A 27684-nucleotide genomic window follows, 5' to 3' on the forward strand; every position below is an offset into this window, starting at 1 on the left:
GCGCAGGTTTCACAGCAGTCAGTTCTCGAGGACCTTGAGGCTGGAGCACATGAAAATACATAATCAAAACAGCACATGTGATTGTCCATAACTGAACAGGACATGGCGAAACGGATAATGTGAGTGGTTTCGTTTTATATCTAAATATGCACCGATGTGTTGTTCATGCATATATATAAAAAAAGTTAATATTACATTATTGATAGTTTGTCCTTCCGAAAATGTGTAACGTTACCTGTGTAGGTTTACTGTATGTATTATCATTCTTGTAAAGTAAATACGTTACTCCTTCAAAAAGTGCCACGGTGTTACCATGTTTTGAGGCATGTGTTAACATCATTTTGTAACCATGATAAAGCTATGGTTTCCAATACCATGTTTTTTTTATTTATGATACCAGGGTATTACCATGATATTTTCGACATAGTAGGAGAATAATACCATCGTTCTTGTTTACCGATAACAATGCCCCTGCTGAAAAAACAAACAAACAAAACGCCCCTAAGAGGGTCGAGCTGGTTTTAGCTGGTTGGCCTGACTAGAAGTGGTCAAATCCCTTCATAAAGCAGCCTGTTTTAACCAGTTATGGCCAGGATGGAAGACCAGCTAAAACCAGCCAACCAGTTTAGTGCAGTGTCAGCTAAATTATTATTTTTATTTTTTAGCATGGATGTTAATGCTACATGTATTTTTAACACAAAAAGCTGGGTAACACTATAGTAAAGACATGTTGTTTTTACAAATGATAGTAAAATGATGCTCTTTGAGGTATTTGAGTACGATGTAAAGATCTTGGTAAATGCATATGATAAAAACTGTACCATAGTTCGTCCACATATTAGTAAGGAATTTGAGCATTTCATTAGAGACAACTGTAAATTATATGTATATGTATATATGTTTGTGTGTGAAATGCAGGACTCCTCAAGTCATGAAATGCAATTAATCCTCTGACAATGTATTTATTGTAGTTTTATGTCATTTCTCTTTTATTTGTTCAGATATCCTTTATACCAGCTCGGTAACCCACAGCTGAGAATATTCCGGCCAACATTCAACCTGACCCTGGTCAGACCCGGCAAAGAACAGCCACCTGATACAGTGCAGTTTCGCATTCCTATGGAGTACGTGTTTCATGTCATTTTCATCAATGATACCCATTGTGTCAAACATGAAAGGGGTCATATGATGCAATTTCATGTCTTCCTTTTCTTGGGTGTCTTAAAAACTGTCGGTGCATGCAGAAGATTTGTAAAGTCGCGAAGATTAAAGTCTCAAAGATATTCTATTTAAAAGTTATCGTTCCATGCCCTCCTAAAATGCCTCGTTCAAACACGCCCCCCACATGTTTAAGTCACTGTGTGGAAAGATTTGCATAACACCGCCCAAATGTAACCGCAAAGAAAGAAGGCGTAACTTTTATTCTCGCTATAGTATTGTTGCTGCCACCATGTCGTGGAGATGCTGTGTGTTTCATTGTGAAAGCCAAACTACTTTGTTTGAAATTCCAAAACACAACTAGAAATCAGTGGTTAAAGGGAGAGTTCACCCAAAAAGGAAAATTGGTTGTTTGTCTGTTTACCCCCAGGGCATCAAAGATGTAACTTACTTTTTTATTCAGTAGAACACAAACAAGGATTTTTAACTCGCACTGTTGCAGTCAGTCAGTCAGTCATATGATTTATGTGAATGTGAATCATGGCTTTGAGAGTCAAAAATCATACAAAACCAAATTAAACCCTGTGGTTCGTGATGATACACTGAGGTGTAAAGACATGAAATGATCGGTCTGTGCAAGAAACTGAACAGTATTTATATAATTTTTTACATCTCATTCACATTGACACTCTATCTTCAATCAGAGAGTGTCAATGGTCCATTTGAGAGATATGTGGCAGTAATGCACTTATAAATCTGCGATCTGCTGTAAAGCAAAAAGAAGAAGATGCCAAATGAGCAATCTGAGGAAGAAGATGCAAACATGCTCAGGACGTCATTGCGGTGAATCTGAGATAAATATATATATATATATATGTACTGTTCAGTTTCTTGCACAGACCGATCATTTCATGTCTTTACAGCCGACCCGCAGAATTTAATTTGGTTTTGTTTGTGCATGTTTTTTTTCACTCTCAAACCATGATTCCCATTCACTTCCACTTCATAAGACTTACAGACTGCAACGGTTTGAGTTAAAAATCTTTGTGTTTTACTGAATAAACAGAGTCACCTGTGTCTTTAAAGCCCTGGGAGTAGGCAGATAACCTTCAAATTGATTTTTTTATTTATTTACAACACTGCGCAAACCCAAATATTCGGGTGTGTGCAGGGCATTTTACAGAGGAAAGTTTCTTGAACCTGGTAAGGGGCGTAACATTTTTTTTATCACAAGCTTGAGGTATTTGGCCAATCACAATGCACTGGATAGCAGGCCAATCAAAGCACACTGCGTTTTTCAAAATGATGAGCACTACACCAAATACACCAAATAATGTTCTTTTTAGAAACATCATATGACCCCTTTAAAATTTTGCAATGATGTATTTACATTATTTTCCAGGAGGTGGCAGACAAATCCCACAAATCCATTTAATCTTGGCACTTAAAAATGGCAGTGTGGGAATCTTATTGCACATGATTATCACAAATAATTAAACCATCTTAAGTGATGCTTAACTATAATTGCAGACCGGTTAGATGCAACACAGCATTTTGTAACAAAACCCGAGATGACGTTTCCGTGCGGCGGGTGCATGGCCAGTGATGCCTCGGAGCTCCCTTGCCTGTCTCAAGATTTGTTTACAGCTCGTTTACCTACTTAAAATCCACCTTCTCGTTCCTTTATTGATGACGTTTGTTAAACGTCACTAAAAATACAGCCGTAATTATTGCATTGCGGCATTGTAATATGAAACAGGCAGTCAGACTGTTAATAATGGGTCTAATCAGAGTCCACACAAGAAAAGAGGACAAAGTCTGCTTTGTTTTCTGGAGAACCTCAGGGTGTACATCTAAAACGGTGACGGTGCAGCCTTGTTCCTCAGTTATTATTCCGCCAGTGTGTGTTCCAAACCGCACACGTTTGTAATTGGGCTATATGCTATCACTTGCGCAAGTGCTTAGACAAAGCTTTTTTTTTGTACCTGCTTGTACTTCTTTGTTTTTACAGACTGTTTTGTGACCTTAAGTGTCTTAATCCGCACCGGGCATCCTTGTCACCTGATTCTAAACATTTCCTGCCTGTGCAATCAAAGGAAATGTCTTTTTTCTTCTTCTTGTTTTGGGACCACTGCCTCCTCATTGGACATCAAGATCTGTTTTGTCTCCTCCAGGGCTGCGTTTGACACGGTCCCATCGCAAACAGTATGAAAGTAGACAAGGCAACAGAGGTATCATTAAAACATTAAAGAGATCCCCCTCTTCACTTTCTACTTTTCAAAGATACCCTTCACTTTGGCAAGGGGTTGTTTTGCTTGAAACCAACCTGGTTTGCATAGTGATTATCAGAGCCAAAGAATTTCAAAGCACTTGTTTTTGTGAAAGAGGGCCTCTTTACAAAGTGTTTTTACTTGCAGGATTTGTTTAACCTCGTTTATTTATGATCCTATGTGCCTTTTAAGTATTTGATTTAGCATCAACATTTGAGCTTTCATCTTTTTATTTACTTTTCCTTTTGAATGATTTCATTTTAATGATCTTTTCTTAGTTCATTAAAGCTATTTGTCCACTCTCTTGCCGCCTGTATTAGTCCCAGTGGTGTGAATGTAACCTAGAGGTCACCGGCTTACAAAAGATCCCTCTTTTTTTGGATTTCCTCAAAATTTGGAGTGTTTTGTCACTCTACCTCTGAGTCACCTACTTGGAAAGCCTCTGAAATGGGTGGTGTGAGTGCACGTTTAGAGATGAGTGTGGACTGTTTATGTGTGAAGGGTGGGGCGCAGCTCAAACTCGCAGAAGAGGGCATTGAACAACAAGGAGGTCTCTATCTTTATGAGACGTCAGCGCTTACAAAAGATAAGCCACACAGGCGTAAGGCATTGTTTACATCTGCTGAAGGTCATGACTGTGTTGCCCAGTGCTTCATTTAATAGATTCTATGGAATGGAACTGAGAAACGTTGTCCAAACAGAAAAAACAAAAAAAAACAATTACAGTATTGGTTTGTCTTTATACCTGAGATTCCCCAACTTTTTTTTGGTCAGCTGAACCTAAAACATTTTCAATTGTAACTTGATATTTCATTTATTTACATGATTTAAAAAACTTATATATTTAAAATTAAATTTTAAGTAAGTGGTTTATTTGATATGGAAAGTAAATAAACAATTTTGAAACAAAAACTATATTATGGTTACATTTTTATTAATTTACCAAGCCCCTGCAGTTCCCTCATTTACCCACAGGGGTTTGCGAACCCCGTTTGAGGAACCCTGCATTATATGATAGATGAAGAGGAAAATGACACAACATTATTATGGGGAAAAAGAAGAAAATACTATAGGAATATGTTGTGGGATAAACTCAAACCTTATCAAATTTCCCATATCAAAGAGTAGCTTGAAACTTTAATGATGTATTTTTTCTTCCTTTCAAGATAAAGTGTCAGAAATGTGCTCATGTGGGGTTGAGTCCAGTTAGTTTGGTTAAACTAAAATGTTTACTATTATAGCTCAATATTTCATTAATTTAACAACCTTTTTTACACAATTTATCAAAATATTAAATCTTTTACTAAGTGTTAATTTTGATTGTTTTTAAATGTATTTAAATTTTAAATGCATGTAAAAATTTATTTTAATTATACCGTGTTAAAAAAATGATGTGCAACTGACAAACCCCTAGAAGGTTCACATACTCTTTTATATTTGCAATATTTTGTCACTCTTCACTATTTTGTATTTGATAGATGAAGTGGAAAATGTCATGAAATAGAAAAGAAAGAAAATAGGATTAGAATATGTTGCAGGCAAATTCGACCCTGCATTTCTCATCTGAGCACCAAGGTTCAATGTGATGGTTTTTCTACCTTACTAGATGAAGTTTTAGAGATGTGGCCTGGTGGTTTAAATGCATCCCAGTCCTCCTCAAAAAGCCTAAAAAGGAGATTGATACAAAATTCAATCTTGTCTTTTAGCTCATATATTAACATCAGACGATCCAGGCCTATACAGTGCAAGACGTCGATGGGGAAGCAAAGGTTTTTCCTGTTGGCAGAGCTGTCGAGGTCACCAGGGGGCTGGAATTAAAAAAGATCTCAGTTTCTCCACTCCAAGATCTCAGAAAGCACTCAGGTCTGCTAACTGTTCCTCTCACTGTAGCTCGAGTGCTCTGCTCTCTAGGAAATCGCCTCACTCTCTCACTTTCACACAGACAAATGCGCACTTGTACACATCTCCTCTCTCACATAAATTACACGGCCAAAACTCCACTCAGCTTCATTGAAATCTGGGCATCACACACTGGTGCTGTCTCGGAAAGATGTGCGTACAATATTCTTTCCGAAGGAGCATTTGTTTGTTGGGTTTCTTGGAAACCCTCACCTTTAAAAAATAAAAAATAAATTACATGGACTGACTTGTGATAAACATCCTTGTTTTTCAAAGCAGTTCGTTATGTTGTTCCCGTTAGCTCCGGTGTCATATTTTCTGAATGGTTCTCATTAATGTAATGATACAGTTTTCATTTGTTTGTTCAAGAAAGCATGTCAGAAAATGCATTTTATGTAATTTCAGTTCTCGAGAATCAGAATGTTTTCAAAATAACTTGGGTTTTCTCAGAATTGGGTTCTCCAGAGATGCAGATTAACATATTTTGCCACCTGTGAGATTCTCAAGCGTTCATCTTTAATTTTGTGATGTGGGTGGGGTGGGGTTGCGGGGTCACAATAATTTTGGAACTTAAAAAAACAAAAAATGTTGGAAATCTCTGTATTAAATGCTTCCATATGACATGAATCTTAAGGTCTTACTTCAATACACCATAGATATTCTCATATTTTGTTCCCTTACTCCATGGAAACTCTGAACCTCTATCTGTTTCATTTTCTTCAAGAATGACCAAGTTTGATGTCAGAAATTATCTAGAGAAGATCTACAGTGTTCCTGTTGCAGCTGTACGCACAAGGATCCAATACTGTGAGTAAATCTTTCTGTCATTATAATTTAATCTTGTTACTGAAGAGTATTTAAAACTTAATCTGGTTTTATTAAAGGTTTTTTTTTTTTTTTTTTTACAAGACAAAAATTACAAATATATTTTATCCCATGTATATGTAAACAATTATAAGTAAGTCAGTTTGGTATGGGGGGGCCGCTTTGGTGGAAAAACGGCATAAAACAGTGTATCTGTGCCACCATAAAACAATGATTTTGGGGTGATCATGAATTTGTATCAGCTTAATAAACTTTTAGTTTTTTTTCAATATTTTCTGAACTTATACTTGCTTTTCTGTTTGGTATTACCGGTATTTTAAACTGCACAGCATTATTTTGAAAAGACAAATTACGTGTTAAACTTTTAATTGCATCAAATCTCATGTATCTTTAGCATATTATGCTATAATTGTTTCATTTTAAAGATGGCTTGTTGATTAAAAAAAAAAAAGTGTCAAGACCTCTCCATTCCGGTTTATTCCAGTACGTTCCAGCCAGCTGTTTTCAAATGCAAGAGCATGTCCTGTGAGCATCCCCTCACTCTTTTGCACCTCTGCTTAATAATTTTTTTTTATAATTTTATTTTGGTCTACTCTCCTAGCAACGCAAGCCGAACTCAACTGACAGTAGAAGTTATGGGTCCCAACATCTCATCAGTGTTCTGTGTTTATCACTTGTTTTTGCACTCCTGGGGTGGTCGTTCACCTACAGTAAATGGATAATATGTACAGTGTGTTTGTCAATGAGAATAATCAATACTGACAAGATGTTATGGAGATACTTGACAGTTCAGCGCAAGTTTGAATTAGATGTATAAACATATGGCTAATTCAGGGAGCTGTGTTTTCAGAATTTGGATGAAGTGGGAGACACTGTGGGAGGGAAGGAGAGGGAAGTTTAAAGAAGGAGTGGTTTGCGTGATTCCACTCACAGCTGCTTATCTCTCCATCCATGGCCGTAGCATTCCAGTCGACAGTTGTCCTAGGATGCCCTGCCCTGTTTATTTCTTCACAAAGTTTGCCAATAGTGTTACACAACCATGTTTCTTTTTCTTTACAATCATTGTTAGGAGTGGTTTACCCAAATTTGAAATTTTTGTCATTTAGTTATTTACCACCATTCCAGTTGTTTTTCTGTGGAACACAAAAGGAGATTTTTTTTTTTAATTCCCATGCAGCTGTTTTTTTTATATACAATGACAGTTCATAAGTGAATAGTATTTGTTAGATGCAGAAAAAAAAACTAACCCCAACCCTATAATAAAAACCCTATATTCACCCTATTCATCCTTCCTTTTGTTTTGTTTCATTTATTAATTTGCTTATTATATAAATTTTTCCTCTACCTGTGAAATGTCAGACTTCTGGAAGTGTATGTCGGATATCTCCAGTCATTCTGGAAGTATTTATATATTTTTAGAATTCATTTTTTTAAAAGTTAAAGCTCTGTAAGACACTAATCAAGCCAACCACCTACGAGGTCAGTCACAATAGTACAAAATATGCATTTCGGCAAAAACTTTCATGAAAATCAGACAAAAAGGTACAAGACTGTGTACTTAATCTTTCTGTACTCAATCCCATAAATAATTGCAAATTATATATATTGTATGTAGATTTAAACAATATATTTTAAGCTCACAGTATGCATGTTTTTAAAGGTTTGTAAGTTATCGTTTAAAAACGATTTCCTTATGAAGACAATTAATGCCATTTTGACTTCCGGAACCTGACTGTTGCACTCTATAGGTGGCAAGCTTTCATTCAGATCTGCCTCTTCTTTTATAATCCATTTAATTCAAAGTTTGAATCACAATACAGTAAAAAATATCTGTCGCTACTTCAGTTTCAATGGGACTTTAAGTCACTATCATCTGTTTAAATAGTTAAAAAACATTTCATGATTTCATTTTACTTGACATTACACAATTTATTTGGCATAATCCGTATAAAATCGTACATGTTTTGAGCTTTTTCTTTTCAGTGAATTAATTTAGTTGGCAGACCGAACAAACAGATAATTCGCAAATCTGAATTCTGAACGCAGTTTATCAGTGATTTGCAGTTCTTAAAGTACACATGAAATCAAAATTTACTATATTTATACTGTTAGCGCACATTGCTAGTTTTGTGGTAAACAATTCATCCTTGCAATTCAATCCACAAAAAAGAAAAAAAAAAATGTTTGCCTTTGTTATCTTTAATACAAATCTTAGAATGCTCCCCCCTTTAAAATCGACGGACCTTCTGTGATGATGTCAGTGTGACTTAAGGCATACAAATAAATACAAATAATACAAATAAACCACGCTCCCTCTACTTTCCTCATTGAATATTCCATTTCCTTTGGAAGTACATCAAAATACAGAATAAAATCGGTTGCAAGCCTCCAGTTCACGTGGACTTTAAGTTAACAGCTTACTTTGGGGAAGATTTCAGTGAATAGAGTTTAAGTTCGTCTGAAATATCATGTGACTTCAGAACACATTTAGTGCTTAAGTTGTATTGACCCCATTTAATGAAGCTTTTAAGATTTATTTATTTTCTTTTTTCAGCTTAACAGCTGTAGTCACTTTGAGCTGTCATGGTATGGAAAAGATTTGCGTGCAGTTTTTCTAAATATCTAGTTTTCCGCATAAGAAAGTAAGTCATATGGGTTTGAAACGACATGAGGGTGACTAAATGACGTCATTTAAAAAAATCTTAACTGCTCCTTTAAAGCAGTGGTCACCATCCTTTTTAAGCCCAAGTCCCCTGACCTCAGCCTTTATGAACAACAAGATTTACCTATTGAAGAATTGATAGAAAAAGACATCCCAGGTAGTTCTTCCAATTTGAGGCCTTTTTATTTACTTCACAGATCATAACCGATTCAGAATCAGACTTTCTATCTTTCTTTCTTTCTTTCTTTCTTTCTTTCTTTCTTTTTCTTTCTTTTTCTTTCTTTCTTTCTTTCTTTCTTTCTTTCTTTCTTTCTTTCTTTCTTTCTTTCTTTCTTAAATATCTGTAATCATTGGAAATGAGAGGCAACCACTGCATTTTAATCACAATCCAAACAAAGATGCTACACACGTTGCTCAAGCAATTGCTTTGTTATTTGAATTACGTTGTATAATTTCAGTATTTAAAACAAAAACAGAATGGTCTGACTTAAGGTTTTTTTGCTTCATAAAACCATCTGCATGAAACAAAAACAGTAGGTCTGAATGAGGTGCAAATTCACTCTCTGACAGCAGGTGGCACTTACGAACCAGCCACAATATATCAGTTCCTTGGTTAGCGCTATAAACAAAGCAGAGCTGTGATTTATATGGTAAGAGGCGAAGAAAATGCCTTTGATCTAAATGACGTAATTTAGATCACTGCCATTAAAACCTTTCTTTCTCAAAAAAAGATTATTTCTCAAGACAGTTCTCTTCAGTGATTAACATTAACATAACCCCACACCCCCAATTCAATTGTTATATTTTCTTGCTATATTTCGACCATCAGGAACACAGTGGGCTATTGTTCTCTGCCTGCTAACAGTATTTTCTCCTCTTTGCGCGTCTTCAGCGTCTCTGCCATCTGTTCATTCCTCTTGACAGACACTGGTGTGAGGTCTTTTTCTTTATCACTGCTCCAGTAGATCCTGAAAATAACAGGAAAATACAGTACAAAGAATAGAAAAAATAATGCATTTTTGTATTTATTGTACTGTTATTTTTGGGATCTACTGGAACAGTGATAAAGATCGCGATTGGCAGGTTGGCAACCACTGCTTTAAAGCATAAAGGTTATGTATATACAACATAAACAATAATGCCTGAGGGTAAGTAAATAATGTTAGGATTATTACAGGCTTTACCGTCTGGTTAACGCAGAGGGAACCACTTTTACGAGCTGCCAGTTGGGTTTTCGCCACTGGGATTGTTTTCCGTGCCGTTTCCACGCCAACGTTGGAGAGGGCCAATAAGCAAAGTGGCCATTTTTATAGCCACAACATAAAAGCTGAAAAAATGTGGAACACCCATTAGGTGAAATAGACCGCGACAGAGAAGGTGTTCGCTCTGCGTCATGGGCTCTACGCCTCTGATGGTTTAAAGGATGTGGAGAAAAGGGGGGCACCGGTGGAACCCCCAGGCTCAAGGCGTCTATTCTTTTTCCTACCAAGTATTTTGAAAAGGGTTTCTATAACTACCCCTCAGGCCTGGGATTTGTAATATAATAGTAACCAGCCAACACACAACCTCAAAAGAGAGCTTGATTGAATATTTATTTATACTATATAATGTTGGGTGGGAGTATGGGAATGGAAACAGGGATCGCATACATGAACAAAAGCGCTTCTCACCTGTTTTTAGGGTTGACCATCCAGCTGACCCTAAATGGAGGGAGTGTTTGTGTTTATAGGTTTTCCTTGTACTAGTAAAATAAGACTGCCAATCCCGTATAGAAAAACTCATCACACAAGCCGTCACTGAAACTTTTCAGTTGAGCAGGTTTTAAGGAGAGATTTCTCCGCAAATCTTCTTGACATTACTATATAAATCTCATATCATTTCAAACCTTGTATCATTGCAGAATATTCTTCTGTGGAAGGGGAATCTAAAGAAAAAGGCCCTTGAAATGTAGCACACACGTTATATGTAGCACAGTTAAATTGCAATTGGTTGGTTTTTTGGTCTTTTTTTTTTTTTTTTTGGAGCTTGGTAGACGTGGTCACTATGAACTTGTTGAATAAAAAAGAGCTGCATGGTGAACTATAAAGTACCTTTCGGACTGAACTAACCAAATGTCATGCTGTGAAGATATTTTAATGTGAAAAACAGTATACTGTTGTTCACAGAGTGCGTCCTGTTTTTAATGATTTAATCTTTTAAATACTTCTCGTACTGTCTTTTGTTTTTTTGTTTTTAAGTGATTTGGTTCTTGACTCCTTTCCCTGGGTTCTTGTGAATATTATCCAGCAGGCTTTGTACAGTTACATCACAGTTAACAGGACTGAAGACATGGGCTTCTTAACAGATAAACCCAGCCCTGTCTTACCCCAAAAGACATATTGGATATCTGAGCTGTTCTGCAAAACATAATATTCTTTGAAGGTGTAATTCTGTCAATGCAAATACACCCAGCTGCAACATCGTTATATAGTAGGTTGTTAAGAGTGGTTATTTTTATATCCCCTGAGCTCTTACTAGTCAGCACTGATCAGATCCAGTGAGGGGGGACATTATTTGCCCACAGACAAAGAAATCATCAGTCTATAATTTTATTGGTAGGTATATTTGAACAGTGAGCGACAGAATAACAACAAAAATCCAAAAAAACTACATTTAATAAATATTAGTGCTGTCAAAATTAGCGCGTTAACGCATTCGATTAATTTGAAATATTTAACGCGTTAAAAAAAAATAACGCAATTAACGCGGTTGCAGTTTTTTTTTATTTCCAGTTGTGGCCTATGTGTGTTCAACGTGCAAAGAAATATGGATAAGACCAAGGAAGGACTTTTAGACGGAAAGTTTCAGTATAAAACTCTGCCGGATTACTCTTCAGTCTGCCACAAGAAACATTACTCTTCATTTAGTCTGCCACAAGAAACAGCAACATTAAAATCATGAACTCAAATGTCATTGTTTAAAAAGAAAAAAAAAACAATAACTGTAACAGTGCGTAAATCAGACCTTTCTGTAATGCTAACGTTAATAAGCTTAAACGAAAATAACGAAATAATTGTGTAGCGGAGTATTTTTTGTACAAAGTGCCGCGAACTGTCAATCACTCCTGTACGCGCGCATCACTGTCCTCCTCAGCTGCAGCAACTTGTGCTCTCTCTCTTCATCAAGCTTTAAAACAAAAAGGGGACAAAAAGATCATATTGTCTTTGTGCATAGGCTATAGATTAATTAGATAAATGAATATCTAAATTTGTGCCTTGCCATCTACGGTATTTTTTTAGAACTTAGAAAAAAGATGCTGCAGCCAATGAACAGCCAGCGGGGGCTGCAGGATGACTCAGCCTCCGCAGACAGTTTTTAATGTTTATCAGACAATAAATACTCAAGATTTTGCTTTAGTATAACTCACAACGAGTTTCACACACCTTCTCCGGCCACGTTGAGTTGTTGACACTTAACAGTGAGAAAAGCGACACATGCGCTATTCACTTGTATAACTTAAGGGTGAATGGGTAATGTAGTTTCTGCTCTCGGTGGGATGAATTAGGAAGCTTGCATTGTGAAGGGCGCTCTGAAAATTGGCAGTGCAGGTAAAAGATTAAAACCTCTATTAAAACAGATGTCCAAATGAGCGTACCGGTACGCTACAAGCCATTCTGGGCGCACGGAGAGGTGGCGGTAAGCTCAAGAGCTATATTTGGAAGTGGCGGCACTGGCAATGACTATACTTTGGAATTTTTTTGCAGTCCACTTAGAATTCAACATAGAAATCATTTTTGTTTTTTATTGGCATTGATTGTTTTGAAATTCAAATGGTACTTACATGCCTGTGTTTTTATTTCTGTAATAAATATGGCTTTCAAGCCACCAGTTAATTTGGAGGATATTGATGGTTTATTGCAGGTATGTTGTTTACATGAGAAAATCTGTGTTACAAGTTAAACAAAAATTCCAATAAACAATCATATTTTGAATTTAAATAGTTTCTTTGTCTTGAGTTTACATTAATTATTTACATTTTACATTTACATATCCAAAAAGTTTCCGTCTTTTAATTGCGATTAATCGCGATTAATTTTAAAAAATTGTGCGATTAATTAGTTAATTTTTTTTAATCGATTGACAGCACTAATATATATATATATATATATATATATATATATATATATAATTGATTTGCATTATAATGAGTGAAATAACTATTTGACTCCTTCCGCAAAACAGTACTTGGTGGCAAAACCCTTGTTGGCAATCACATGGCTCAGCTGTTTCTTGTAGTTGGCCACCAGGTTTGCACACATCTCAGGAGGGATTTTGTCCCACTCATCTTTGCAGATCCTCTCCAAGTCATTAGGGTTTTGAGGCTGATGTTTGGCAACTCAAACTTTCAGCTCCCTCCACAGATTTTCTAAGGGATTAAGGTCTGGAGACTGGCTAGGCCACTCCAGGACCTTAATGTGATTCTTCGTGAGCCACTCCTTTGTTACCTTCGCTGTTTGCTTTGGGTCATTGTCGTGCTGGAATACCCATCCACGACCCATTTTCAATACCCTGGCTGAGGGAAGGAGGTTCTCACCCAAGATTTGATGGTACATGGCCACGTGCATCGACCCTGTAATGCGGTGAAGTCATCCTGTCCCTTTAGCAGAAAAACACCCCGAAAGTATAATGTTTTCACCTCCATTTTTGACTGTAGGGATGATGTTCCTGTGGTCATAGGCAGCATTACTCCTCCTCCTCCAAACATGGCGAGCTGAGTTTGATGCCAAAGAGTTTGATTTTGGTCTCATCTGGCCACAACACTTTCATCTAGTTCTCCTCTGAATTATTCAGATGTTCGTTGGCAAACTTCAGACGGGCCTGTAAATGTGCTTTCTTGAGCAGGGGGACCTTGCGGGCGCTGCAGGATTTCAGTCCTTCACGGCGTAGTGTGTTACCAATTGTTTTCTTGGTGACTATGGTCCCAGCTGCCTTGAGATCATTGACAAGATCCTCCCTTGTAGTTCTGGGCTGATGCCTCACCGTTCTCATGGTCATTGAAACTCCACAAGGTCAGATCTTGCATGGAGCCCCAGACCGAGGCGGATTGACAGTTATTTAGTGTTTCTTCCTTTTGCGAATAATCACACCAACTGTTGTCACCTGTTGTCAAGCTGCTTGGCGATAGTCTTGTAGCCCATTCCAGCCTTGTATAGATCTACAAACTTGTCCCTGACATCCTTGGGAATGGTAGAGAGTTTGGAATCTGATTGATTGATTGCTTCTGTGGACAGGTCTTTTTTATACAGGTAAAAAAAAAAAATAGATTAGGATTGTTCCCTTTATTAAAGTGTTCCTAATCTCATCTTTTTACCTATATAAATGACACCTGGGAGCCAAAAATCTTACTAAATGATAAGGCATCAAATACTCATTTAACTCTTTTTTTATGCATTTTTTTCTGGATTTTTTGTTGTTGTTATTCTGTCTCTCACTGTTAAAAGTAACCTACCATTAAAATTATAGACTGATCATTTCAGTGGGCAAACATGTAAGATCAGCAAGGGATCTTTTTTTTTCTCACTGTACTGCTGGTTGAGATATTAGTTGTTGAACAAACACATTAATAGTATTTACTTTGTAGCAGTATGTTTTATTAAAATTTCTTTAGGCAAAATAAAAAGTCATTTTTGCAATAAAATTGTAACTTAATACTCCTAACCACCTTTTGTTTTGCTTCTACCTAGGTACAAACAAGAAACGAAACCACTTAAACCAACGAGTGAAGAGGCCAGATTACAAAGTGGCATACGTTCAACTGGTGAGTGTTATCCTGTTGTGACATGTATTGTTAAAGTCCCCATCTGTACTTGTGGTCTCTTCTGGCCATCTTGAATTTCAGAAAGTGCCCCCATCATTAATAGAGGACAATTCAAAGTGGAGGGCACCAACTGTAAAATAACCTTTCAATACTTTGATTATGGGTGCTTGTGTCAGATGTATTTTTTTAGTTGAAGTTATTAAACAAAACAAGAACCCCTTGAGAAACCGGATGCTTGGATGTTTGTGCTCCTCAAATTTTTTTTATTCGTTGTTTTGAGGGCCCATCAGAGCTTTTGTTCCCTTGAAAATCCTTAAGGCACAGGTACTCTTTGATGCAAAACCCTCACCTTATTGTGTTCGACTCCCTGAGTCCAAGCACTGCTTGTTTAGTTTCTGTCTCCCACATATTCGCCCCTGCCCTCCTGAGAAAGGCAGCAGTTTAGTTTCTCTCGTTGGCCAAGAAGGCAAGAGGTCGTCTTTGGTTACATGCCAGACTTTGTGCAGGAATTATAGTACAAAGTTCTCAGAGAGCTATGGTTATTATCATGGGTGGATGCGAGAGTTGTTTCTCGGGGCATCAGAACGTTAGCGTTGGTCGTGATCCAGTGGCGAACCGCACTGTTGGGTTCACACCTGCTTTTGGGCTGAGCCCTGGGCTGTTGATACGGACCGTGTTTGAAGTACGCCGGGGTGAAAATACCTTAATCTGATCTTTGATTCATTTGGGAAAGCTGCTTTTGTTTCTTTACGTTTTTAGTTTTCAAGAGAAGCATTAGATTGTTTGCTCTCTTTTTTTCTTTCATCCATCAATCAAGCCAGGGATAAATAATTAAAGTTGTCAAAACAGAGAAGCTTGTAATGGGATACATACAAAAAAACCAAATGAATATTTAAAGGTGAACTTCCTCTTGACGAGAGTTGAATGACTTCCTGTGTGGCTTTGCCCCATCGATTGAACCTTCCCATAAACCCAGTTAGGGACTTGGATCTAGAGCATTACTGCATCCTGTTCCTAACATTTGTCTTTTTTCAGATGCAGTGCCATATTTGCTTGAACATTTCAGGAGAGAACAATTTTCTTGCTGTTCAATCTTTCAAAAAGTCCTGCTTATTTATGTGAATAACATGCAAGCTAAAGAATCTCAGACTGTGGCGAAAAACACTGATATGAAACCAAATTTCCGGCCACTTTCTTCTCCTCCAGCAGGTCTGCAAAGAGAAAAAAAACACTGCCCAAGAAAAGCCCTCCTTTCTTTTCAGTGGTGGGTAAAAACAAGATTGTTCCTAATTGACACCACATGTGGGGGAGTGTTCTGTGGTTGGATACCCTCAACGGTTCCCCCCACCGGCCCTTCCCCCCAACGCACTACATCAGCTAATATTCCAGAAGCAATACGGTGAGGAACGCTCACAGCCCCCCACCCCCAGGCCCCTTCAAAACCCCGAGATTTTTCAATCTCCAAGGTTAGTTGAAAAAGCCATGTGTTAGTACGGTTCCTTGTTGGCCACTATCTCATCAGACCTCCCCACTGTGGGGAGGAGTCTGGGAGGAGGGAGAGTTCATCAAAGAGGAGGGAGGGGGTTGCGGATGGAGTCGACACATGAAGCGAGGTGAGCGAGGGCACCATGGAGCCGTGCCAGAACAGGGAGGTCCAGACAGGGGTCAGGGAAATCTTAAGCAACATAAAATCTTAAGACAATATCAAGGCTTTACGTATGACCGCTTTGTATGTAATGCTCTAGTTAAATGCAATGTTATCCTGTGCTCCCTTTGCAAGGCCGTGACCTTTTTGGTCCTGGTGTAAAGGTTCTGTTTGTTGATGTCGCGTCTGTAGTTTTCTGTGCTGGTTGGCGAAATGCACATATGACATTTTATTGTGTAGACACTGTATCAGAACCACTTACCCCTACACTGAATTTCACTAATCTGTACTGTTGTAGTACTGTTTTATAATTTGTTGGCATTTTGCTTAACTATAAACTGCCCCACAAAACCAAGATTTTGCGGGAACACTCAAGTTTGCCCGCTTGTCGACATCAACTGTTTATTTTTGTCCCACCAGCTTTTTCCACAAGGGTCTTGTGGCAAGCATCAGTATTTGGAAAGACAAGGCAACTGTTGTTGGTACTAATGGATGTTTTTTGTTTTTTGAGAGCTTGTTGTTGAGTCGTTGTTTTTTGGGGTGTTTCGGTCTGGATCAGCTGGTAGCCAGGCTACCTTTCAGATCGGATCACAATGTTCCACCTGAACTTGTGAGCACACTCTGCTCAATTACCACTGAACAAAACCGAGTGAAACTCAACCTTGCTAAGTAATACTATTATTTTTCTTTTCAAATGGGTTCCTTCCTGTTACACACATCTCCCCTACCGAGTGCCCTGCACAAATTAACACCCTTGCAATTTTTGTTGTTTTAAGTTGATGGCTCGTGAAAAGTTCAAATTGCGATCTTATCAACACTAGATGGCAACATTTGGCTTCAGTGGTTTTGAATGAATATAGGGCCCTACAATGTTGCTGTAATGTTTTACAGCTCAGAGTACTGTAAGCCAAAGTAATGAAAGAAGAAAACTGGCATGTCTATGAGTTATTCACGTTGCATGCCTTCGAACATGTTTTGAAATATTAATTTCACAAGCAATGAGAGAGTCAAGTTTATAACTGTAGAATAGAAAAGGTATGAGTAATTTGTCATTTAGAAAAGTTACTGTGTTATCATTGTACTGTTAAACAGAAAAGATGCAGTGTAAGTTTGTCTTTTAGAAGAGGTACGAGGAAAGCTTATCATCAAACGGTAGAATAGCAAAGGTACAAGGTAAGTTTGTCTTGTAGTAAAGGTACAGCGTAAGTTTATCATTGTACTATAGAACAGATGAGGAACAAATTAAAGGGTTAGTTCACCCCAAAATTTAATTAGCCCATCAATTACTCGCCCTCAAGTCATCCTAGGTGTAGACTAGGTGACTTTCTTCTTTCAGACGAATGCAGTCAGAGTTATATTAAAAATTGTCTTTGATATTTCAAGCTGTTTAATGGCACTCTGTAGTTGTTGCAGTGCTTCAATCCAAAAGAAGTTAAATAAAAAGTGCCCATCCTTAATAAAAAGCTGTGTCTCAAAAGTTCAGGGGGTGAACAAAGTTCTCGTGTAGCTAATTGATGCGTTTTTGTAAGAAATATATCTAAATTTAAAATGCAATAAGAAATGTACTCTAGCTTGTGCTCAATGTAGTGCAAGGAAGCAGCTCCAGGCGGATGACACATGAGGTTGGCATTGTGCATGCACTGCTCAGGGGTGACGAACGGTGAAGTGCAGGGGAGAGATCAAAACGAAACAACGGTCACTAATTAGAAGTGTAAATGAGGATTTGTAAACTACAATGTCTGAGGATTTCGATAGAAGCCAAGAGGAGCAATCTCTGCTTCTTTTAAAACGTAAGGCATTATGGAACACTATATCAAGTTGTTTTAAGTAATGTGTTTGGGCATTCATATATAATATATCTCCATAATCCAACATAGGTAGAAATGTTGCAGATACCAGATATTGTCTAGCATTAAATGAAAATAAGGTCCTGTTTCTGTAATAAAAACAATTTTTAGCTTAAGTTTGGAAATTAATTTGTCGATATGCACTTTAAAACTTAACTCACTATCCAATACAATGCCCAGATATTTATAAGACACAGCACATTCAGTTTTAGTGCCTTGCTATGATAAAATATCAGGAAATCTTTTGGTTCAACTTTAGAGGTCGAAAACATCATTAATTTAGTCTTATCTCTACTTAAAACCAGCTTAAGTTGACAAATGCGAGACTGAACAGTATTAAAGGCTGACTGTAAACATTGAAGTGCTTGCAAAGCTGATGACGCGAAGCAATAAATAACATTATCATCTGCATAAAGATGTATATGCATATTTAATGTTTTGGATGTTATTACAAATATTATGTATAACGAAAATAAAATGGGTCCCAAAACTGATCCCTGAGGGACACCCATTGAAACTGACAGGACAGTTGACAGTTTCAAGACCACAGACTGTGTTCTACCTGCGAGACAGACAGCAAGCCAATTTATATCAGAATCAGAAAGACCAACAGTGGCAAGTCTTTTTAATAGGATGCCATGAACTATTTTAAAAGCCTTTAATAAATTGAGGAAAAGAGCTGAACAAATTTCTTTACCATCTAAGCAGTTTATATCACTTAGCACTTTCATTGTGGCTGCAAAACCGGAATGAAAGGGAAAGTGAATTTTATTTAATTCCAGATAAGTTTTTAATTGTTCATTCACTAGTTTCTCTAATAGTTTAGATAAGACACACAATTTAGATATTGGCCTATAGTCAGGGGTGCACATAATTTTTTCAGCCTGGTTTTCATAAGAGAACCTGAAGATTTGGTTTGGTCCTAACACTGCATATAGCGTGACCCATTAAATATAACTATAAAAACATGAATTATTAATAGGTATAATATTATTGCACTTTATTTCGTTTTTTTTTTTTTAAATAAAATAATAGTAAATAAACTAAATAATAGTGTGTGATAATATTATTAAAAATAAAATGCAGTCCTAGTATTAAATACATTTATTTTACAGTAAATAAGAAAAATAAAATGCTAATATTTACTACTAATTTCTTTGTTTGCCTTTTTAAGAAGAATCACTTTATGTATTCCCCAATTTTAAGTCGCTTTGGATAAAAGAGTCTGAAAATAAATACATTAAAAGCATTTTCATCATCATATTCAAACTTAAAATCAGCAGGCTTTAATTTTGGCAGGTTACCGACAAGTATACGCGCTTCTGGATTTAGAGCTGCTTCTGATTAAAAGAGCATCAGTGGATGAATGTAACAGTTTTGAATTGTGCTTTGAAAACGGCATGACATAGCCTAGATTTATGCTTTCAGGTTGAAAATAAAACTTATATAGTACAGTCTGTGATCTAAAATCGTAATTGAGTATTAACAGCTGTCAATGTCGGTACGCAAATGTGCTGTCAGAACATATTAATATAACGCATTTTTTATTTTGGTCGTGCATGCGGACCACTTATGTGCACCCCTGCCTATAGTTATTTAAATGCAATGGGACACCCCCTTTAAATAGAGGAGAAATGAAGGCAGTCTTTCAGATCCTTGTAAGTTCACACGAAGAGATAGAAAGCTTAAATAAATGTGCTAAAGGTTCAGCAATAAAATCTGCTGCTACCTTTAGATAAAAAGGTTCCAGCTCATCAGGCCCTGCAGGTTTTTTTTTGATCTATCTGGGTAAGAGCTTTATGAACATCGGAAACAGAAAACTGAATGAAATCAAATTTTTGTGTAGTTAAATTACATGAAGTATAAGTTAAGGATGCAGTGAGTGGATTAAACAACGAGCAAAAACACCTTTATCAGTATACTTATGGGGTGCATTAGTCAGAAAAAGATCTAATAAAGTTGATTTTTCTAAACATTTGAGATTTAGCCGAGTGGGACTGTCGCTTAGTTGCGTTAGGTTTAAAGTGTTACAAAAGGATTTAAAATGATCTGGGACAGGAGTTAACCAATCCCAATTAAAATCCCCAACTAAGAGTATCTCATTAAATTCAATGGCAGAAAGATACTCTTCAAGTAAGAAGAGAATCATTTTATTTAAATGAATAAAACCAATACCAGATCTAGATTTAAACTCATCTGGAGTACTCAGAGAGCCAGGTTTCAGGATTAGGGTCAATATTTCCAGACAAAAGTAAAAGTAAATTAACAAACAAAAACATGCCGCTTAACTGCGTTCGCAGAATTAGGACTGGGTAATTTAACTTGGAAGTGTTGGTCATAGGTGTAGAAGGACAGATTTACACCATGTAAACAGAAGCAGTTAAGGCATAATAACTAATTACAGTCCAATATCAGAACACTATTTTTCCAACCATCATCAAATTCGTAAGCCGTACCCCCAACACAATGAGGCATCTGTACTAGGTAAGTGTGTAAAACTGACCTATATCTGGTGTCCTCAAAGACAGTTTAGATCATCAGCATAAAAGTCAACGTAGCATTCTGACGTCACTATGTCGACAGGGAAGTCAGAGATAGTCAGATTCGACCACTTCAAACTGATCGTTGTCTGACGTCACGATGTAAACAAGGAAATATGCCAGCTTCTGATACTTTAATATTTTGAAATGATTCCACTTCTGCAACAATCTGCAGATTGTCTTCTTAAAAAAGAGTCCAACCTTAGTTCTGTATTCCAAAGCATCCATGAATTATAACAGTTTAAGTTTGAATAGTGCACTTTCATATCTATATTCAAAAATGGGGGTGGCACTTAAAAGGTTAACTACAACTTCAAATTGCAAATGTACAGTATTTCATCCACCTCAAGAACTTTTGTAAGGCTGTGTTCGGATGAAAGAAGCTCTGCATGAATAATGGAAAGGCCAGTGGGATCTCTGGCATCCTGTTTGAAGCAAGCACACACACACACACACACACACACACACTCAGCCCCCCAGTGTACGTCCACTACGAGACAGCCTCTGTGAGTGCCAGCAGAAGCAAGCGAAGATGATATTGAAGCCCTTCCTCCAACTCCAATCCACGTCCTTTATGAGCCGTGTTCTGTGTATTTCTTGCATTTCCTTGAAGTCACTCTCAATTAGTATAACTTCAAACACCCATTATCATGAAACACTGACCTTTTTCAACCTCATTACAATTTTTATCAGTCTCTTAATGTCCAGGCGCCACCCAGCTTTATTTTGTTATTTTCAAAATAAATTACTTCGATACTAGTAATGCTTTTCCTGTTATGGTACCACCTTGTCAGTTTTCCTGCTTCTATCTCTGTCTCTCGCTATTCATTTCCCCCTTTCTTTTCTTTTGTGTGTTTTGTACATCGGAGATTGAGGGAGAGGTTCAGGACCCTATATGCGAAAGTAGGGGTTATCTTTGATTGCTGTTGACAAGGTCCAATATCCTTGGGAACCAAAAAATAACCAGGACTTGGGCAAGTCTGAACAAGTCGACTGGTCACAACTGTCATCACTGCAAACATGGAACGAGTGACTCAGTGGCTTAAAATGACATGAGGGCTGATACTGCTCTGAGACTTTGCCACCCCTTCTTTTAGACTGACTGCTTGGCCTGACCGTAATGATTTAACAAGCCAGACTGTGTGCCAGCCGATTGTCTACACCAGTGTATATGAGAAACAGTTCCCCAGTTGCAGTGGAAACCTGCTTCTGTTTTACAGTAATGGTTACAAAAACGTCTGGCTTATGGCTGTCCTCATTGAGGAAATATAATATGTTTTGTTTAATTTTTCCCTACGCACTCTTTTCCCTGACATTGAGGATTCATTAGCGTGGATTGGAAACAAAGGCTCTGGACCCCCACACATGTTTGGAAGGGCAGCTCTGACTTGGCATGGGGAACGCATTGCATGAATTATGTTCTCTACTTTTGTAGCCAGTCAGGTTTTGACAGCTGGGCCACTATACCCATGCCTGAAGGAAGTGTTTGTGCACAAATGCTGCTCCTCTGCTGGGAGTCAGTCAAGGCATCAGAGTGAAGCAGAGCAGACCGACAGTCTGGCATAGGCCCAGATAGGCCTCAGATTGGCCAAATCCTTCGTTGTCTCTGAAATGCTTTACATTATTACTGTTGGTCTGTGCTGTTTTCCACAGAGGGAGCAACAAATTCGGAACACAAAGACTGACCAGTGCTCTTTGTGGAACAAACTTTCCTCATTTGTCCCATTCCATTCCAGTAGTAGGAATTGTCTTTGGTTTCCAAGACTATGAATTGCTGTCATTCTATCATGAGTCAACTTTTTCACACGCTTTATTTACAAATTTGCACATGATTTTATCCAAAGCGACTTTCATTCAAAGTAAACCTCTTTTTTTTTTTTTTTTTTCACTGGTTCCCTGGGAATCAAACCCATGATTTTTGTTGTTTCTTGAGATCAAATATGGAATGCTGCAATAGTCCCAAAAAATGAAACGCTACAATAGTCCCATTGTCTCTATTGTTTTTACAAATTTTTGGATTGTACATATGCTGCATTCCACTTAAACGCAATTATACTTTTACATAAACAAATCCATCCACATAGCATTTTGTTGGTCACTGTGGTTTAAAAGTCACACCAAATTTGCAAGTTTATTGAGATTGACTGGAGGTCATGCACACATTAAGAACATCCGACTCCTCCCTTGTGGTAAAGTCTGGGAGTTTTCCATTTGTTTGTCCCAACCTGGGTCTTCGCTACTGAGACTAGCTTTTGAATTTTTTTCCTAGCCATTGAACTACCCTGAATTGCCACTTTGTTTTGCAAGGACCATTAAAGCTACAAATCATCTCTTTATCAGGAGCCTGTCCCTACTATCCCACCATGGTTGTGACTTTTGGCTTTATTCAGGCTTAATTTTTGGTATGGAATGAGTCAAGACAAAGAGATATGAGGTATCTAAGGGCAGCCAAATATCTGTGCTTAGTGATTATTGGTTGTCAGCTAAGGCTGTGGACTCGGAGAAAGTAGCAGTGTGGCCCACCCAGTGAGACTGGCAGAGGGAGCTGTTTACAAGCATTTCCCTGCATTTCCTGCTCCCCTGTCTAGTAATGAACTAGTTAATGGACTTCCAACATTACGTGAACATTTCCTCGTCAATTAAACATCCTGAAAATACAGTCACATACACAGAATGATTTCGATTTATACATTTTGTTTAGCTTTAACTCCTCGGTGCAAAATAAATCAAAATTGTTTTAGTTCCATTCTTGCATCAGTGATTGGCCAAGGAGAAATAAAAATAAACATGAAAAGAAAAATGAATGTGTCTGAGGAGATATCGGCATACCTCCAGGTCTTGATCCCAGTCCCTCAGGAGGGTTTTGCTAGTCTATTTAAATATTACAACCTTTTAATTGATATTCCCAAACCAGTTCATTCTGTTTCCTTCTGGTATGTGCTTTTTTTTTTTTTTTTTTTTTATACGGCAATAACCACTCTCAAATGTACCGACCAAAGAGTGCTAGTGTTAGGGTGGTACCTGATTTGGGGTGACTGCAGACTCTATTCATTGATACTAACTCTAAGAATCTTTAATGGTAGGTTAGTAATTGCTATATAAATAAGACTAAACAGATGAAAGGTAAAGTCTATAATTTCTGTGACACTACACTAGTACCACCAAATGGAATCACTGTTTTTAAAGATATTTTCTGAACACTTCCCTGTCCACCTTTGGTCGGTACATTTGAGAGTGGTTCTTGCCGTATAAAATCATCCAGCACAATGCTTGCTGACAAACTATGACAGACTTCCTGATATTTCCTAATGGGTGTCCTGAGTGGTTCCTAATGTCAAGATGACAGGATGATTGCTTGGATATTGCTTGATAGTTGCTCATTGTTGGGGATTACTAGGTGGTTGCTTACAGGCCCAAGCCCACCACCAAGTTTATATGATATTTTTGTTGTTAGATACAGTGGGTAAAGAAAAGAATCACCCTCTTTAAAATAGTCACAGCCTTTTTATCCAGCTGTATTTACTCAGTGCATTAGGACATTGCTCCAAACTGGATGAAAGAGCCAGAAGGAAACTTCTCAGAGAGGCGACTATGAGACCTACAGTAACTCTGAAGCAGCTGCAGGAATTTATGACAAAGAGTGATCATTGTGTGCATGTGACAACAATATCACAAATTCGTGGTTTGTATGAGAGGGTTGCTAGAAAAAAGCAACTGAAGAAAGGCCACATGCAGCAAGACTGAGCTTTGCCAAAATGCACCTTTAGGATTCTGAGGCAGATGAGACTAAAATTTAATTATTTGGCCTCAACTCCAAACGATATGTCTGGCAGAAATACAATACAGCTCACCATCCAAATAACAGCATTCGTCCAGTAAAGCATGGAGTTGGTGAGATCCTGTTCTGGGGGTGTTTCTCTGCAGCAGGGACTGGAGCACTTGTCAGGATAGAAGGAACAATTTATAAAATACCACCAAATTCTTGAGGAAAATCTGCTGCCCTCTGCACAAAAGTTGACAATGGCAAGGTGGTTTACATTCCAAAATGACAGTGACCCAAAACACAGCAAAACTGAGCACAAAGTGGTTGAAGGAGTAAAGGATGAAAGTCCTTGCATTGCCTCATCAGAGAACAGACTTAACACCCCACTAAAAAACTGTGGAATGACTTGAAGACTGCAGTCCACAGATGGTCGCCATCAAATTGAACTGAACTTGAGCAGTTCTGCAAAGAAGAGTGGGCAAATATTGCAAAGTCTACATGTGCAAAGTTAGTGGAGACACATCCCAACAGACCAAAGGCTGTAAGTAAAGCAAAAACGTGGTTCAACGAAATACGGATAAAAGGGGTATTTTCTATACCCACTGTTTGACTGATTTTATAAAAATAATAATAACCTGAATGCAATAAAAGTCGTTTTGGATAAAAGTGTCTGCTAACTGCCTTAATGTTAATGACTCAGGTTCCTCCTGTAATGTAAGTACCCCCTTCATGAAATATCTTGAGACCAGAAGCAATAACTGATCTGTCTTCACAAACCATTGTGCAAAAAATTGATTCGTAAATTTAAATGAAACCATAATGCATTTACATGTTTTTGACACTACTGTTTTTTTTTCATCCATTAATTCCTAATATAATTAGATATTTCTCTTGCACACAGGGGCTCATAATGCACATCTATCCCTGATGTAAAGCCACTGAATGCACAGTTTATGGTGTAAGTTCAGGGCCTGGATTATAGAGTGATAGGGGAATGACTCTTAGTATAACAGGGACAGATTTTGGGTTGAACCCAACAATTTTTTTTTTTTTTTTAAACTGAATTTTTGTTCCATGCTTAAGTTTTCCCACCCCAACAATAATTTGACTTTTTTTTTAATGCACAGAGATGAGATGGGACATGTCATGTGTATTTGATGCATTGATGCAATTTCAGGATAATATATTACATGCTCTTCCTAAAGACGATTACTATTACATAATAAAAAATGAATATGCAGTGCTGTTTACATGTTCAAGTAATATAGGTACTCTTCTCTTAAATCAAACTGCGGAAGTGTTTGCCATAGACTGAGACAAGAGTTTATACGCATTATATAAACATTAGTGCTAGCCAACAAAATATGGAGCCAGATCAACAAAATTCACAGCACAATTTACATTTACAAAATCTGATTCGTAAATTGGAATCCATAAATACATGTAACATAATTTATAAATGTGTGATAAAAATTAATTCAAGAACTTGATATATACATATTTGTGTAAACATTGTAATTTTTGGGGGGTAAGATGCATTTGTGTGAGCATTTATGCATTTTGTTTTGTAAATGTATAATTTTTGAGGCCCCTTCTCCATCAGGGCTAGAATGTCCGAACTTTTCTACTCCACTCTTGCATTGTCATTCGAATGGGTCCCCCTGCCGGTTTTTAGTCATAATGTTTTTTTGTTGTTGTTGGTTTTTGTTTTTTGTTTTCCCAAGGAGAGTTTACTACAGGTGAAGGAACAGACATTTTTTGGCATCCATTGTAGTACTCTGTTACTAAGGTACTGTTTTTAATAGGTTTGGTTCTTGTACTTTCACTTGGCTGGACTCTGTGTTTATAGTGTGGGGGTTTGCATTGGAGTGCCACTGCCGAGCCATTGATTTTAAGTGTTTCACTTTTTTTTTCTTTTTTTTTTATATTCCACTATTTGGTCATTTTGCTCAGTTAAAAGTTACTGTATTTGTTACAAAGAATAGAGCCAAAATAATACATCATCCCAGTAGAAGCATTTGTTTCAGAAAGGCACTGCTTTTCATTAGCTGTTAACTCACTGCAATCCCTGTTTCCTCCTGCTGTTTCCACACCTTGTTTTATCTTTGCAACAATATTGATGGTCTCTGGTATGGAGACAGGCTTGGAGCACTAGCACATTGTCTCTCTGTCGTCATGCACAAGGCCTACCACCCTTCCTTTCTCTCTATCTCTCTCTCTCAAAAAAAATGACATTGTTGTAGAAGGAACGTATTTTTCAGAGGCAGTGTTGGAGAGCATGAGCTCCAGAAAAAGGAGACTGTGTGCTTTCCAGTGAAGTGGAATGGATTAACAATTCCTGTCAGTAACATTAAGCGTTAAAGGTTTTACAAGTGTTCATAGTTACTACTTTTAATAGGAAGCATAACGCATTCTTAAAAACTGCTGTTCCCATAAACCAAGTCACAAGTTTGGAACAACCAACGGTTGACAGTGTTCATGACAGACAGACAGTCATTGTTTAAACTTTTAAGAATTCCTGCTTTTCTTACAGACCCAGCAGCAAACCTTCCAGTTCCCAGATATCTTTCCTGAGAAGGATAAGAAGCACGAGGAGGGCTCTGTTGAGGAGATGCAGGAGAAGTTCATGGAGGACGAGCGTCAGAGGCAGAAACCAGATCCCAGAAGAGGAGGAGTTACTGAATGGTTTGGCCTCTAGACAGACAAGTGTTGAATGAAGAATGACTTCAGAAAGGCAACAGCTGAATGAAGAATGTGGTGTATTGTAGATTATCTATTTGTGCAGACAGAGTCATTTACAGTGATCTGACCAGTGTCCATAGAGGGCCGTTTGCAGTGGTCTGATCTGACTCGATGGAAAGACGGACTGCCTGGGAGAAGGCTTGGAAATCCTTTACTCCAATAGAATCTTGTGGTCTTCCAAAGAACACCAATGTCTACTCAGCATATGATCACTCCTAAGCTTCGGCCATGTCACAAAAGTATTTCAGGTTGTGTTCACCACGCACAGGTCTCAGAAACTTGCTTAAACAAAAGTCTTCCTTGCAAAGTCCTTGGCCATACAAGGTCATACAACTTTCTTTAAAGTTCCTCCAAAATGTTTTCCTTTTCCCCTTGCGGATCTTCAAGATAATTCATGAAATACTGTAAATTGTCAATCTAATCAAGTGACTCCCCAGGTTTCACGCGAAATCATACTCCTAATGTTGTTCCTTAACGTTTTTTGTTGTTGTTTTTTTAACTGCATACTTCAATTCCAATAAAATAGTACAACATGA

General features: G+C 37.6%; 1 protein-coding gene across 1 annotated transcript; it reads left to right on the plus strand.

Annotated features, from left to right (window-relative positions):
- On the plus strand, positions 1–27684 carry LOC127946715 (39S ribosomal protein L23, mitochondrial). The gene is made up of 5 exons (XM_052543438.1): positions 1–119; positions 1002–1124; positions 6052–6134; positions 14538–14611; positions 26940–27684. The coding sequence occupies exons 1-5, from the start codon at positions 103–105 to the stop codon at positions 27102–27104; spliced, it is 462 nt and encodes a 153-aa protein (XP_052399398.1). The 5' UTR covers positions 1–102; the 3' UTR covers positions 27105–27684.

The sequence above is a fragment of the Carassius gibelio genome, chromosome A25, assembly GCF_023724105.1.
Source record: "Carassius gibelio isolate Cgi1373 ecotype wild population from Czech Republic chromosome A25, carGib1.2-hapl.c, whole genome shotgun sequence".
NCBI classification, from domain to species: domain Eukaryota; kingdom Metazoa; phylum Chordata; class Actinopteri; order Cypriniformes; family Cyprinidae; genus Carassius; species Carassius gibelio.

Coding starts and splice junctions, on each gene's coding strand:
- LOC127946715 (XM_052543438.1), top strand. Junction 1,125..6,051: donor CAGTTTCGCATTCCTATGGA/GTACGTGTTTCA, acceptor ATTTTCTTCAAG/AATGACCAAGTTTGATGTCA. Junction 6,135..14,537: donor ACGCACAAGGATCCAATACT/GTGAGTAAATCT, acceptor GCTTCTACCTAG/GTACAAACAAGAAACGAAAC.